This window comes from Mus pahari, chromosome 10 (genome assembly GCF_900095145.1).
Source record: "Mus pahari chromosome 10, PAHARI_EIJ_v1.1, whole genome shotgun sequence".
In the NCBI taxonomy this organism is placed as follows: Eukaryota; Metazoa; Chordata; class Mammalia; order Rodentia; family Muridae; genus Mus; species Mus pahari.
In genome coordinates, this window is record NC_034599.1 from 103,983,248 (window position 1) to 103,999,750 (window position 16,503).

The following is a 16,503-nucleotide window of genomic DNA, read 5'->3' on the forward strand; positions in this document are numbered from 1 at the left end:
TCTTCGGACACACCAGAAGAGGGCGTCAGATCTCACTACTGGTGGTTGTGATCCACCTGATGTGGTTGCTGGGATTTGAACTCTGGACCTTCGGAAGAACAGTCAGTTCTTCCCCATTGAGTCTGCTCTTACCCATTGAACCATCTCTCCAGCCCGCATCTTTAAGTTCTAATGGTTTATTCTCTTAATAGCCAGACTTCCTACACGGGACTATAAAGAACTGTAGGAAGATGGTTCTGGGCAGTTTTTTCTTGGTAGAACCATTGGCAACAATGTAAAGTTGTTAGAGGCTACCAGTATAGCCAATTAGCACTACAGGCAAACCTTAAATAGTTCAGGGTTACCTCCCACGTTTTCTAAGTATCCACTCTAGTATAGTTCTTGGAGAGCTGCAAAGGATGATCTTGGTTTTTTGGTTTTTGTTTGTTTGTTTTGGAAGATTTATTTATTTATTATATGTAAGTACACTGTAGCTGTCTTCAAACACACCAGAAGAGGACATCCAACCTCATTACAGATGGTTGTGAGCCACCATGTTGTTGCTGGGATTTGAACTCAGGACCTTTAGAAGAGCAGTCAGTGCTCTTAACTGCTGAACCATCTCTCCAGCCCTGATCTTGGATTTTTTTCATAAGCAACCTTTTTTATTTATTGCATGTGGAATTTTCTTGCTTAGTGTCAGAGTAAGGAAATATGAATTTGGTTTCTCCAGTGTTAAGAAACTAACAACTAGAACCTTTAAAATTCAAAGTTGGGACTTAATGAGGGAAGAGTCCATGTATTTACCTTTTTGGATAGAAGTTTTGTTATATACTTAATGGGTTATTTCTCTACTAAAATAAACTTTTTTAAAAGAATAACTTATCTTTCTAGTAGCTGAACGAGGAAGAGATGCTGCTGCCTTCAGAGATCAAACAGCTCCAAAGACTCCTAACAGGTCCAGGGAGAGAGACCCAGACAAGCAGTCTCAAAATAATAAAGAGAAAAGGAAACGGCGGGGCTCTCTGTCACCGCCCTCTTCTGCGTATGAGCGGGGAACAAAAAGGCCAGATGACAGGTAAGTGACCAAGTGAGATTTTCTTATTTGAGCAAATCCAAACTATATGGGTGGGCCCATACAGTTTTTTTAAGATTTATTTATTTATTATATGTAAGTACACTGTAGCTGTCTTCAGACACTCCAGAAGAGGGAGTCAGATCTCATTACAGATGGTTGTGAGCCACCATGTGGTTGCTGGGATTTGAACTCAGGACCTTAGGAAGAGCAGTCAGGTGCTCTTACCCGCTGAGCCATCTCACCAGCCCCCCCCCCCCCAATAGTTCTTCAGCATTCACATTTATGCCGTGGTGGGTGCACACACATACCACTTGCACACTAAAGGAATTGGGGAGGAGAGGATAGATTCTTTTTTTTAGAAGGAGGACTTGTTGGGAAAAGAAAGATTTCAGAGGGAGAAAAATGTCAGGAATGGGAGAGAGTACCACTAAAATTCATTATATGAGTATAAAACTTTCAAAGAGTTTAAAGAAAACAATGCGGCCACTAAGATAGCTCAGTGGGTAAAGAGACTCATTGTCAGGGACGACACCTAAGTGTCCCCACTCACATTCATGAAATAAGTAAATAAACAAAGAAAAGGATATAAATTAAGACTGGGCATGGTAGCATACAGCTATAATGCCAGCATTTGTATGACAGCAGGAAGATTGTTCATAATTCAGAGCCAGTCTGATCTACGTAGCAAGCTCCAGGTTACATAGTGAGACTCAAAAGTGAGGTTTCAAAATATAGGCAGACACACACACAGCACCGGCTTTTAGAATTACTATCTTCTAGATGAGTAAGTATAAGATTTTACTGGTGAGTTTTAAGACAGATTGTTTGCGTTTAGTCACATATACTTTTCCCATTTGTTTATCTATTTTAGACAGGATCGCACTAGGATGCCATAACTCAGAGCAGTTCTCCTTCCTGCCTTAGCCTCCTGGGTTCTGAGGTGACACGAATTAGCTGCTATGCCTGGCTTTTTTATGTATGTTGAGCACCAAGCTCAGGTGTCTCTGCTGGACAACATACTGGACTATTTTTGGCTCATGTCACATTTTCTTTTCTTCATTATTCATTTATTTACAAAGAAATAGGTTTTATCCTGTTGTGCTTTTAAAATCTGTATTTGTAATTATGGAATCTGCCTCCACCCTGAGGAAAACTAGGAAGCTGGTGTCAGTTCTTCAGACATCTAAACCGAGATGCTTGTGGAAGTGGCCAAGTGTTGGATAGACAGTTGTGAACTACCTGATATGGGTGCTGGGAACTGAGCTGCTGAGTCATCTTTCCAGCTCCCTTGGTTTGTTTAGTTTGTGTAGTGCTGGGTGTTGAGTTTACGCAATCTCTGCACAACAGTCCTCATTTACTAATTTTGAGTGTGAATTTTAGGCAATGTCAAATTAGACTTGATGTGGTTAGTGGTTTATTCATGAATGACTTACTGTCTTATAAAGGTTTTGATTATGTCCATGATTAGTAACCTTTTGTGGTATTATTTTCTTTGTAGATATGATACACCAACTTCTAAAAAGAAAGTACGAATTAAAGATCGAAACAAACTTTCTACAGAGGAGCGCAGGAAGTTGTTTGAACAAGAGGTAGCACAGAGGGAAGCTCAGAAACAACAGCAGCAGATGCAGAACTTGGGGATGACATCACCACTACCCTTTGACTCTCTGGGATATAATGCCTCCCATCACCCCTTTGCTCGGTACCCACCAGGTTACCCCATGCAAGCCTATGTGAATCCCAGCAACCCTAATGCTGGAAAGGTGCTTCTGCCCACACCTAGCATGGACCCTGTGTGCTCCCCTGCTCCTTATGATCATGCTCAGCCCTTGGTAGGACATTCTACAGAATCCCTTGCTGCTCCTCCATCAGTGCCAGTGGTACCACATGTGGCAGCCTCTGTGGAAGTTTCCAGTTCACAGTATGTAGCTCAGAATGAAAGTGTGGTACACCAAGACTCCAATGTTCCTGTAATGCCAGTACAAGCTCCAGGCCCAGTCCAAGGACAGAATTACAATGTCTGGGATTCAAACCAACAGTCTGTCAGTGTACAGCAGCAGTATTCGCCTGCCCAATCTCAAACAACCATGTATTATCAGGGACAGACATGTTCAACTGTCTATGGTGTGACCTCGCCTTATTCACAGACAACTCCTCCAATTGTGCAGGTAATTAATGATAGAACTTCTCTTTTGTATTTTAAAGTCTGTTAATGCCGTGCTAATTAGATCTGATAAAAGAGAAATCCTGTTAATTTTATTTTCACTTGAAATGATAATCTGATATGAAGAAGTTCTGCCATTGGTTATTTTGTTTCTTGGTTCTAGCGATGAAACATTGGGCCTTTTGCATAAACTCATCAGGCATTCTCCCAGTGTATTATATCTAGACCTTGGATCCATTTTGTCCATATCGATTATCTACTATGTAAAATGTTGGAGTTTAAAATGTCTGATAATTTAAGGCAAAAGTATGTCACAGTTTCCATGAGTTTAGAAGCAACTTTGATGGTCTGGATCATGGTCCGTGGAATTAGAGCCAACCCATTTCCTAGGATTGTAGTCATCTGGAGGCTAGATTAAGAATGGAGGATTCACTTTGCAGCTTATTTACAACCAAGGCTTCCTAGTAGACTACCCACGCTTCCTATTACTTTGCTGTATTCTGTTCATCCCACAAGGAGAGACTGGCTAAGTATGAGCATACCAGGTGGTAGTAATCACTGGAACGCCGTCATGAAGGCGTTACCACTATAATCTATGATGAAAATGTACTTATTAAACCCTTAGTTTACTTTACATATTCTTTGTCTTGTTTTGTTTGTTTGTTTGTTTGTTTGAGACAGGGTTTCTCTGTGTGTAGCCTTGACTGTTCTGGGACTTGCTTTGTAGACCAGGCTGCCCTCAAACTCAAGAGATCCACCTGCCTCTGCCTCTGCCTCTGCCTCTGCCTCTGCCTCTGCCTCTGCCTCTGCCTCTGCCTCTGCCTCTGCCTCCCAAGTGCTAGGATTAAAGGAGTGCGCCACCACTGCCCGGCTACTTTACTTCTCCTGAGTAGTAGATGTGTGGATTCTCTCCCCTCTCTTTGACTTAATTGATCAGAAGTGACTTATGGGTTGGGTAATGATATAATAATAAGTGGTATGCAAAAATTAAATTTGCAGTAAACTTTAAAATTTCTGCATGGGGCTGCAAAGGTGGCTTGGTGGTTAAGAGCACTTGCTGAGTCCCTAGAAGACCCGAGTTTGGTTCCCAGCCCCCATGTCAGACAGCTCACAGATGCTTGTGGCATCAGCTCTACTGTATGTGACACCAAATCTTTAGAAATTCTGCATGATAAGTAAGCCTTAGTTAGATATCTTGTCAGGCAAATGTTTATGATCATGGGTCAAGGAGTTTAGCTTCCAAAATACTAGGTCCTCCCTACTCCCGTTGTATGCTTGGCTTCCTGGTTTCTTTATTTTTTTTTAAAGATTTATTTATTTTATTTTATGTATACGAGTACACTGTAGCTGTACAGATGGTTGTGAGCCTTCACATGGTTGTTGGGTGTTGAATGTAGTAGCTCTGCTCTCTCGTTCAGTCCCTGCTTGCTCCGGCCCAAAAATTTATTTATTATTATACATAAGTACACTGTAGCTGTCTTCAGATGCACCAGAAGAGGGCGTCAGATCTCATTACAGGTGGTTGTGAGCCACCATGTGGTTGCTGGGATTTGAACTCAGCACCTTTGGAAGAGCTCTTAACCGCTGAGCCATCTCGCGCCCCCCCCACTCTTACCCCCCCGTTTTTTTTTTTAGAAATGCCTATTTTTCCTGGGAACTGTTTAGGCTTTTGGGGGGGTCAGTTTCGGGGGGCCCTTGTTTTTTGTTTGTTTTTGTTTTCTCTAAATTGGTATTTGGGCTTGGAATGGTGGTTCATGCTTGTAATCCCAGCGTGGTGGGAATCTAAGACAGAAGGATAATGAGTTCAAGGCTAGCCTGGACCACATAGTGAGATCCTGTTTTCAAAGACCTAGGAGTAGAAAAATTGTTCTGATCTAGCTTTTAAAATGTTTTGTAAAGTTGATATTAAATGCTTTCAACACAAATTATGTCGGGTGATTATAAAATCCATCCTGTAGGAAAGAAATTAATATTAAAGATTCTGGGAGGTTTTTTTTTCCCTGTGTAATGTCAAAATTCTTTAACGTGGCCTAATAGAGGAGAATCATCTGACATAATAATCTAAATGGATCACGTTGGTTGCTCTGGCAAATAGTGAAAGTTAAGGGCTAGGTAGACCAATTACAAGATTGTTGAGTGACCTACCTAAGAGATTTAGAGTGCATGATACCCATGTGAAAGGCTATAGAAGACAAATCTAGCAGATTTTGCTAATAAATTAGATTGGGAAGGCAAGCCAGATGTTTTTGGTTTTTTTCCTTTTTCTTCCTCTCCGCCCCCAAATTCTCTGCAGTATCTGGTGTTTAACTGGGCTACAAATGATCCAGTTAACCAGCCTATTGACTTTGGTTACTGCATAACATTAAACTGAAGTCAGCACTGCCAGCATGTAAAAATACACCTGTGTACATAGTAACTTGTGGCTTATATCTTCTTTTAATTATAGACAATCTTTTGCTGCTGGTAACTTGTATTTTTTTATTGACTTCTGATGATTATCTGGGTGTATATTACATTTTTTAAAAGTCGTTTTGATGACTTATTTCCTATTTTACTCTGGTTTGGGATGTGAGCCCAGGCTTACTCTATTTAACCCTGTTGTTGTGACATCAGGAAGTATTTTCTGTTGAGGGGCATTCTCAACCTCCTATTAATAGCCTGTGATTTTATTTATTTTTTTATTCGTATTTTTTATTTTTATTTTTTTTATTTTTTGGTTTTTTTCGAGACAGGGTTTCTCTGTATAGCCCTGGCTGTCCTGGAATTCACTTTGTAGACCAGGCTGGCCTCGAACTCAGAAATCCTCCTGCCTCTGCTTCCTGAGTGCTGGGATTAAAGGCGTGTGCCACCACACCCAGCTTAACCTGTGATTTTAAATGTCAGGTTTTATCCCAATATAACATTCTGTTCAAGGGAAGTTTGGACTCACATTTACAAAGAGGCAGAGAATAATAGTACATATGGGAAATGACCCAAGGACCATTGCCAGAGAAAAACTAAGCCCAGCTCAGGAAAATGTTAACTGGGAACACTTCTTTGTTAGACTATCTACATTTTCTTCTTTGCTCCTATGTGGAGAGTTTTAAGCTATACGTTTGGATACTTAAGGCAGCTTTAAAAACTTTGATACTAACTACCTGAGGATCATTTCTTAGAAGCTGAATGAATTCTTTTGGATAGTTTCCTTATTAATGTTCAGAGATCCACGTGCCTGTGTCTCCTGAGTGCTGGGATTAAAGGCGCACACCTCCACAGCCTGGCTCTTATGAGAGACAACATGAGAACAAATACCTGCATCTGATGCTGTTAGAGCTGGAAGGATTTTCTGGGTTCATTTCTTGTACATTATGAATTTTAGATTCATTATATTCTGCTATCTTTGTAGAAACTTTATTATACATTACCAAAAGCTTAAAAACAATAATTGAATATTAATATTTGATTATCTTCTTAAACCGTGAATCACTGCTGTTGCTCTTACTGTGTCAAAACAACCTGTCGTTACTAGTTGGTAACAAAGGACCTCAAGAAAGTTGCATGTGGTGTATGTACTTATATAAATTCAGGACTCAGGCAGGTTTATGAGTTCAAAGGCAGACTGAGCTATTAAAACAAAATTAAAAAAAAAAAAAATTGGAGAGTACTTCCCAAAAAGAGCAGAATGGACAGAGGGGTGTCTGAGAAAGGTGTGTGTGTGTGTGTGTGTGTGTGTGTGTGTCTGAGAGAGAGAGAGAGTGTGTGTGTGTGAGTATTTAGATCCTTGAGATTTAAACAGTGACAGTTTCTATGAATAAGAAAGGAGAAGGGTTTGTGTATTTACTTGTGTACCAAATGCATTGATGTGAGATTGAAGTAAACGAGTTGGTGACACACGTCTTTAATTCCAGCCCTCAGAAGGCAGAGACAGGAGAATGTGAGTTCAAGGCTAGCCAGAGCTACAGAATGAGACTCTTAGCTCAACAACCAAACAAACAGAAAACTAAAAAGCTTCATTTTTGAAACAAAAGTGCTATATATCTTTGAACCGAAATACACACATAAGAAATATCTTTTTAAGCTGGGCAGTGGTGGCACATGCCTTTAATCCCGGCACTCCAGAGGCAGAGGCAGGTGGATTTCTGAGTACAAGGACAGCCAGGGCTACAGAGAGAAACCCTGTCTCGAAAAGCTGTGTCATATTGGAAGTCAGTGTTTCACATAATATGATCCAAAGAAATATAAGTTATAGCTTTGTTTGTTTTGTCTTCTAGAGTTATACCCAGCCAAGTCTTCAGTATGTCCAGGGACAGCAGATTTTCACAGCTCACCCACAAGGAGTGGTGGTACAGCCAACTGGAGCCGTGACTTCAATAGTTGCACCAGGGCAGCCTCAGTCCTTACAGCCAGTAAGAAATATTTCACTTGTTAACTCTCTCATTGTTTGTATATGTCTTTACAAAAAAAATTTTTTTCTTTTTTTTTTTTTTTTTTTTTTTAACAATTTATTTTAAGTATGTGACTATACTTGTAGCTGTCTTCAGACATACCAGAAGATTCCTTTACAGATGGTTGTGAGCTACCATGTGGGTGCGGGGTTGAGCTCAGGACCTTTGAAACAGCAGTCAGTGCTCTTAACCCCTGAGTCATCTTTCTAGCCCTACAAAAAAATTTTTTCCAATATTTGTTGTCACTTATATGGCCACTCATTTTACCTGGCTACCATGAAGTATCACATATTCTGTGAAATTACTGCCACATGTATTGGTAGGATCATTTTTGTTATTAATCTTGAATAATCTTATATTTTTATATATTATTAACTTTTGAAGTAATACTTTCTCTAGACACAAGACAGGGAATGATGGTATATATAACTATAATCCCGGTACTCAGGAGGCAGGACAGGTTGATCATGAGTTCAAGACCAGCCTGGACTAAATAAGTGAGTGACAGCCAAGATCATGTCTTAAAAGAACTAATTTTGGGCCCAGTGAGGTAACTTTGTAATGTCCTTGCTGTGCAGGCCTGGAAGCCCAAGTTTAAGCCCCAGACTTGTGTAAAGGTGGAAGGGGTGAACTGATTGTTAATCAGCTAAGTTGTCTACTCTAATGTCCCTGCTGTGTCGTGGCATACATGTGCCTACACTCACACAGTAAAGACATTCCAAAAATGCTCCCTCCCCAGTACTTATTTCTATTTACTTAGTACCAAAATATGATATATAATGAACTAGGTTAGGGATGTAGAATTATGTAACATACCTCACATTGCATGTTATATAATATTATTCTGAAATGCATATAGAAGGATACAGTAAAATCTTGGTGAACTATTACAGTTTTCAATAAAATAGGCATGTAATTAGAATGGGATTACAATGTATTAGAACACTTTAACAGTTCTAGAGAAAACTCGGAGCAGTCTGGCAGTTGATAACTTTAAAGAAATAGGAAAAGTAGTGAAGAGAATTAAAATGTTGTATGTGAAACAATGGAAAATAAACTATAATGAGCCTATAAGGGAGTATTTGAAGGCTTGCTATAAGTTGGCTTCTTTGGTTATAAACTGACATTCTAAATAAGGGAGAGGATGGTCACCATCTGTCTTAGTCACCAATCTATTGCTATGAAGACATCATGACCAAGGGAAGCTAGATCTTTTCTTTCTCCTCCTCCTCTTCCTCTTCCTCTTCCACCCCCCGGCAGGGGTTGGGGTGGTCGTATACAGGATTTCTCTGTGTAACCTTCGCTGTCCTGGAACTCAAAACATAGACCAAACTGGCCTTGCTCTTATAGCCTCTGCCTTCTGTAGTACTGGGATTAAAGGTGTGAGCCACCACGGCTCGGCCTATTTTTGTTTGGCAAGGTAACTCTTTCTTATAAATGAAAGCATGTAATCAGGGACTCTATTCCACCTTAAGGCCACACCTATTCCTTCCACACAGTGTTACTCCCTGGTGACTAAGTATTCGAATATATGAATTTATGGGAATCATTCCACTCTCTGACCCTCATAGTCTTGTTGTCATATCACGGTACAAAAATATATTCAATCCACTTTCCAAAGTCCTATATTCTCAACACTGTTTAAAAGTTCAAAGTCTCTGAGACTCCAGGCAACATCTTAACCCTAATCCCCTATAAAAGCCAAAGGAAAAAGCAGATCACATGCTTTCAGCATACAGGATCTATATTAGCTTAATGAGAAGTACTGGACCCAAGCCTAAAAGTAACCAAGCAGATGGCAAATCCTACATCACCATGTCTGGTGTCAACACACTCTTCAAGGTGTCCAGCTCCTTCCAGCTTTTTTTTTTAATTATTATTATTATTATTATTATTATTATTATTATTATTATTATTATTATATCTAAGTACACTGTGGCTGTCTTCAGATGCACCAGAAGAGGGCATCAGATCTCATCATGGATGGTTGTGAGCCACCATGTGGTTGCTGGGATTTGAACTCAGGACCTTTGGAAGAGCAGTTGGTGCCATTTCTCCAGCCCTCCTTCCAGCTTTGACTGCAGCACACACACTCCTCTGTAAGCCTCCTCTCTCATCATGTTTTTTTCATGGGTGCTTTTTTGACCTCATCGAATCTTAATTAACCTCTCTCTTAAAGGCTCTGTCTCCCACTAAGGTCACATTGGCATTAGGGCTTCAACACATGAATTTTAGGGAAACACTTTGGTCAGTCATAGTGATTATCAGGCTTTTGAAAGTGTAGCATTGCTGGAGAGAGGACTTGGTGGTTCAAAGTGTAGTTAAGAAAGAAAAGAAAAGAAAAGAAAAGAAAAGAAAAGAAAAGAAAAAAAAACGGGCTGGTGAGATGGCTCAGCAGGTAAGAGCACCCGACTGTTCTTCCAAAGGTCCTGAGTTCAAATCCCAGCAACCACATGGTGGCTCACAATCATCCATAACAAGATCTGGCGCCCTCTTCTGGAGTATCTGAAGACAGCTATAGTGTACTTACATATAATAAATAAATAAATCTTTAAAAAAAAAGAAAAAAAGAAAAAAAAACAATAGCTGAAAACTCACAACTATTTCTCAAAAGCACAGTGGGTTGAATGTTGCAATTCTGATGTCCAGGTCTGTTTATGTATGTCTGTGTCTAGTACCACAGAGCTTACAAGGCGGGCAGCATCAGACCCCGGGGACTGGGCGTCAAACCCGGTTTTTCTACAAGAAAAGCAAGTACTCTGAGTCACTGAGCTCTAACATGGAGTGTTATGTGCTGTTACATTGACTTTTTTTTTTTTTTGTCAATGCTAGTTGGTTTGTTTGTATTGAAGCTGGTAGATGTTGATCTAAATGATGGGTTAGTAGATATTTTTATAATGTGATTCCCTCGGTTGTGGCTTAGGGAGTTCCCTAAGGATCTTCATATGTATGGTTAACTATTTCCCATAGTATACCTTTCCTTTATCCTTTTTGAGGAAAATTAGATGTATACTTGTTTTATTGCTTAAATAGGCATTTTGCCCTGTTACATATTAAAAGGAATATCACTGATCACAAATGTATTTATATATTTTTTTTAGCCTGAAGTGGTTGTAACAAATAATCTACTGGACCTACCACCCCCCTCCCCTCCAAAACCAAAAACGATTGTTTTACCTCCCAACTGGAAAACAGCCCGAGACCCTGAAGGGAAGATCTATTACTATCATGTAATCACGAGGTAAGAGATTTCACTGGGTACTCCACATCTGATTTGACTTGGTCAGGTGTGCTGCCAGCATGACGTTTGATATTTATTGGCTTCTCACTGACCTAAAGCTGGACTGCTGAATTTCTAAAATCCTATATGGGTAAGGAAGTAGGGATGGTGCCAGGTCACATGTGTTTGAGGGGTACATATAAGCACAGCCGCTCAAGGTCAGTCTGTGGTGGTGTTCCTCAGGAATCATCCACTGTGTGGTTTTTGTTTTTTTGTTTTTGTTTTTTTTAATAAAACTTTATTATTATATATAAGTACACTGTAGCTGTCTTCAGACGCACCAGAATAGGGCATCAGATCTCATTAAGGATGGTTGTGAGCCACCATGTGGTTGCTGGGATTTGAACTCCAGACCTTCAGAAGAGCAGTCGGGTGCTCTTACCCACTGAGCCACCTCACCAGCCCACAAACCAGTTCTTTAAGAGGTTTCATGGGATTAAACTCAGGTTCTCTTGCTTATGCCCTGAATACTTTGCCAACTGAGCCATCTCCCTGTGTGTGCCCTGTGTTTCATTTTGAAATGGATTCATATGGCCCAGGCTGGCTTTGAATGCCTGACCCTGCTCTCTGTCTCTCAAGTGCTGGGACTAGAATTGTGCACTGCCGTACCCAGCTTCAGAGTCACATCTGAAAGTGCATGCCAGACCTTAGACTTTGCCCTTTTAAAGCATGGTTTGGTATATCTACCCCATTGCATTTATTTAGAGTGTGTATAGGTGCATGTGTACATGTGAGTGTATACATGCCCAGTGTACTATGTCATACATGTAGATGTCAGAGGAGAACTTGGAGGAGTTTATTTTTTAATTTTATTTTACGTGCATTGGTGTTTTGTCTGTGTGTATCTGTGACAGTGTCAGATCCCCTGGAACTGGAGTTACAGACAGCTGTGAGCTGCCATGTGGGTGCTGGGAACTGAACCTGGAGCCTCTGGAAGAGCAATGAATTCTCTCAATCACTGAGCCATCTCTCCAGCCCTGCACCTGTTCTGTTTTGTTTTTATGGTGGGTTGGTGGGTTTTTTTGGTTTGTTTGTTTGTCTTAATGTGAGTTGCAAGGACTGAATTCAGGTGGTTGGGCTTGTTTGAAAAGTGATTATAGCCGGGCGTGGTGGCGCACGCCTTTAATCCCAGCACTCGGGAGGCAGAGGCAGAGGCAGGTGGATTTCTGAGTTCGAGGCCAGCCCAGACTACAGAGTGAGTTCCAGGTAAGCCAGGGCTACACAGAGAAACCCTGTCTCGAAAAACCAAAAAAAAAAAAAGAAAAGAAAAGAAAAGAAAAGTGATTATATCCACCAAGCTATCCCCACGGCTTGAGTTTTACCATTTTACTATAGCCTTCATGATTGTCTGTGATAGCTGGCTTCGGAGTCTCGGCTGAGAATACCTGACTACAAGCCTAGCTTAAAAAAAAAAAAAAAAAGATCAAGCCAAGTGTGGTGGTGCATGCCTTTAACCCCAGCACTTGGAAAGGAAGTGGGGGCGGGTTGTCCTCATAGAGAGTTTTGAGACAGCCAGGGCTATACAGGAAGCCTCTGTCTTTAATGTCTTTATTGATTGATTGATTGATTGATTGATTTTTTTATTTTATTTTGCTTCAAGTACACAATAGGTATAGTAGTTACTGATTTCTTTGTCTGCTTTGTGTACTTTTCTTTGGGTTTTTTTTGTTTGTTTGTTTGTTTGAGACAGGGTTTCCCTGTGTTCCTGGCTGTCCTGGAACTCACTCTGTAAACCAGGCTGGCCTCAAACTCAGAAATCCGCCTACCTCTGCCTCACTGCTGGGATTAAAGGCGTGTGCCACCACTGCAGGGCTCCATGTACTTTTTAAACCCAGGATATGTTTGAGCCATTTGAAAATCAGAGATGGGCTGGAAAGATTAGATAAGATAAGCTCAGCGGATAAGAGCACTGACTGTTCTTCAGAAGGTCAGGAGTTCAAATCCCAGCAACAACACAGTGGCTCACAACCATCTATAATGAGATCTGACTCCCTCTTCTGGAGTGTCTGAAGACAGCTACAGTGTACTTACATATAATAAATAAATAAATAAATAAATAAATAAATAAATAAATAAATAAATAANTAAGTAAGTAAGTAAGTAAGTAAGTAAATAAATAAAATGAAAGAAAAGCAGCGACTATGCTTGTTCTTCTTATTGTTGTCCATACCTAGCTAGCATTACAACATAATTGCCTTCAAAAGTTTGATGATATTAAATAATGTTAAGAATATTTCTCAGGTTGGAGAGATGGCTCAATGGTTAAGAGCACTGATTGCTCTTCAGAGGTCCTGAGTTCAATTCCCAGCAACCACATAGTGGCTCACAACCATCTGTAATGGTGTGTCTGAAGACGGCTACAGTGGACTCATACACAGTAAATTTAAAAGACAAAAAGAATCTCTCTAGGCTGGAGCCATTGCTGAGGAGAAGCTATCAGAACGTCTCAATCTTAAAGTGCAGACTTATCCGTGTCCCGTTGCATGTTAAGTTTTCTAAGCTCTGTGCCAGGGCTGTCTGTTATTTTTACCCGTGACATCTTGGCTGTCCTTACCTTCTTCTAGACAGACTCAGTGGGATCCTCCTACTTGGGAAAGCCCAGGAGATGATGCCAGCCTTGAGCATGAAGCTGAAATGGACCTGGGAACTCCGACCTATGATGAAAACCCCATGAAGGTGAGTGTAGCTTTTATGTGTCCTCAACATTTGAGCATCTGTCATCATTTGAGCATCTGTGTCCTTTCATTCAGTGAGGTTAGTAACCATATAGTTCTTTTTTGTTTTTTGTTTTTTGTTTTCTTTTCTCTTTCTTTGGAAAATATGTCGAAGTTCAGAGCTAGAGAGATGGCTCAGCAGTTTCGAGCACTGGCTTTTCTACCAGAGGACCCTAGGTTCAATTTCCAGTCCTACATGGCAGGTTACAACTGCCTATAACTCCAGTTTCAGGTGATCTGATACCTTTACACAGACATATATGCAGGCAACATACCAGTGTGTGTGAAATTTTTAAAAATGTCAAAGTTCTGCTGTATCAAAGGAGAGATTGAAGTCAAAGAGAAAGACCATTTTTAGACATTCAAGGACTCAGGTGACACTGACTTGGTATGCACTTAAGGAATATATTTAGGAGAAAATGAGAGGCCCCCATGGCAGTTATAGTCCAGTACTCTTATAACTTTTTAATATATTAGCTCTTTCTTCTTGATAGTGAACTGTATATGTGGTTTCTTTTTACTTGTACTTTATGTTTTGAAGCATAAACTGTCTAGCCCAGGCTATCCTCTACCTAGTGATCTTGCTGTTCCAGTGTTGGGATTGCAAGCATGTGCCAGCATTCTCTTTGTTTTGACTCTTTAAATCGAATACTATGGTGGACATTGTAGTTTTGAGATTGGTTAGATCTGGAATGAATTTAAACTAGTTATGTTAAAAACTCATCAAAGGTGACATGGAGATGTCATAATGGATAAAGCACTTGCTGCACAGCCTGATGACCTAAGTTCAGGTCCCTCAACACTATTACAGTACGATGGGGAGACAATAAACAGGAGAGTTGCCTGGAAGCTCCTGGGCCGGCTAGGCTAGAGTACACAGCATATTTACTGGCAAGAAGTGATGAGAGACCCTGCCTCAAGAAAAGAAAAATCAAAACCATTGCATATGTGGTATGCCCATATTCAAACACATGTCATAAACACAGGTAAATAATGAATCTCACCAAAGGAGCCAGAAGTGGTGTTGGTTCACACCTGTCATTATTAAGTAGGAGGATTGCAAATTTGAGGCCAGCCTTAACTATACAGCAAGATCCTGTCTGAATGAAAACAACAAATAAGCAACAAGTGCTAGTGGGCGGCTCAGCAGGTTACAGTGCTTACTTCCAAGCCAGATGGTCTGTTAGATCCCTGAAGCCCAAGCTGGAAGGAGAGAACTGACAATCAGAAGTTTTCTCTGCCTTTCATGTGCATACTGTGGCATGTGTGTCCCACACAAATTAAAAAATAATAATAAAAGACGTACCTTGTGATTCTCAAAGAGAATAAAACTTACTTGTTTATTTAAGCTATATGGCAGAAGATACTATGTAAATGCCAGAAAAAAAAAAAACAGGAATAATTTTAATTTTACTCTTCATTTCTTTTTTTTTTTTTTTTTTTAATCATTACTATTTTTTAAAGTTTATTTCTTTTTATGTGACTACACTGTAGCTGTCTTCAGACACACCAGAAGAGGGCATTAGATCTCATTACAGGTGGCCATGAGCCACCATGTGGTTGCTGGGAATTGAACTCAGGACCTCTGGAAGAGCAAGTCTTAACCACTGAGCCATCTCTCCAGCCCTACTCTTCATTTCTTCCTCTGATGATACAGTAACTGAGGTTAGAGGTGGTTTACGAAGCAAAGTTCTTGCTTGTTTATAAGGAATTATCCTTATTTATCAGTAAGACTAAATTATCTCCAAGGATGTTACTTAAATCAGAAGTCATTCTATGTGTTTTAAAACCTGGGGATTTTAGTTTTCTTTTTCTTAAGTCAGAAAAGGAGGCACTTGAGTTATTAAGGATGAGTAGAAAGGGGAGAAAGAAGAAAACAAGAACGGAGAATGGAAGACATGTAGGAGTTGGATCCATCCCTCTTATGTGTTGTTAACTTTTCTAAGAAATGTCTTGACTTCTGCACTATGTGTTTGACGGGCATCTCATGTTGTAATCCTGGCTGGCCTGGAACTCTTGGTAGACCATGAGCTCTGTTCTTCTGTCTCCCGCACACTGGTTTTATGGGATTGCAAGCATGTAAATGATGTAAAAATAATGTAAAAAAAAATATTTACACAGGTAAATATCAAATGAATCTCACCAAAGGAGCTAGGCCAGACTGAACTTAATTTCTCATTTGTTAGGTAGCTTCCATGTGAACCAAGGCTTTGGGAGAGCTTTGGTATTTTAAGAATGCAAAGGGATCCTGAGATCTAAAACTGCCGGGCGTGGTGGTGCATACCTTTAATCCCAGCACTAGGAAGGCAGGGGCAGGCGGATTTCTGAGTTCGAGGCCAACCTGGTCTACAAAGTGAGCTCCAGGACAGCCAGGGCTACCCAGAGAAACCCTGTCTCGAAAAATAAAAAAATTAAAAATTAAAAAAAATTTAAAAACTTAGAGAACTACTGTTTTAAGAATTATAGTATGCATATTATCTCACAACAGGCTATCATGTGTCACTATACCACAGTCCTGTGATAATTGCGGTATAACTTACCTTTTCTGGGAGTGTAACAGTTCATTTTAAACTGTTAGTGGTAGGATATAGCTGGGGTTAGGATTCAAGGTGGGAGTAGAAGAGATGTGTACACATCTTTAGTGGTACAGGAATTAGCATAAATGAAGACTTGATTCTTTGCACCCATATCCACAACAAAAACCACAAAATAGTTTGATTAAAATGTTAAAAAAGGAAAATTAAACCTTTATTTAGGGAGGTCCTGGTTTTTTTTTGGGGGGGGGATTGGTTTTTTTCTGTTTGTTTGTTTGTTTGTTTGTTTTCCAAGATGGGGTTTCTCTGTGTAGCCCTGGCTGTCCTGGA

The 16,503-nt window shown here is 40.1% G+C and overlaps 1 protein-coding gene across 4 annotated transcripts in view; it reads left to right on the forward strand.

Annotated features, from left to right (window-relative positions):
• Setd2 (SET domain containing 2, histone lysine methyltransferase) overlaps nt 1-16,503 on the forward strand; it is a 94,570-nt gene that overhangs the window by 65,348 nt on the left and 12,719 nt on the right. For 2 of the 4 annotated variants that reach the window (XM_021207438.1, XM_029543840.1), the window contains exons 14-18: nt 874-1,057; nt 2,556-3,225; nt 7,472-7,606; nt 10,747-10,886; nt 13,490-13,601. In XM_021207438.1, coding sequence (XP_021063097.1) covers nt 874-1,057; nt 2,556-3,225; nt 7,472-7,606; nt 10,747-10,886; nt 13,490-13,601 — 1,241 coding nt within the window. Of the gene's footprint in view, nt 1-873; nt 1,058-2,555; nt 3,226-7,471; nt 7,607-10,746; nt 10,887-13,489; nt 13,602-16,503 lie in introns of those variants that run through there. The other 2 variants (XM_029543841.1, XR_003844676.1) reach the window with 2 other exon arrangements.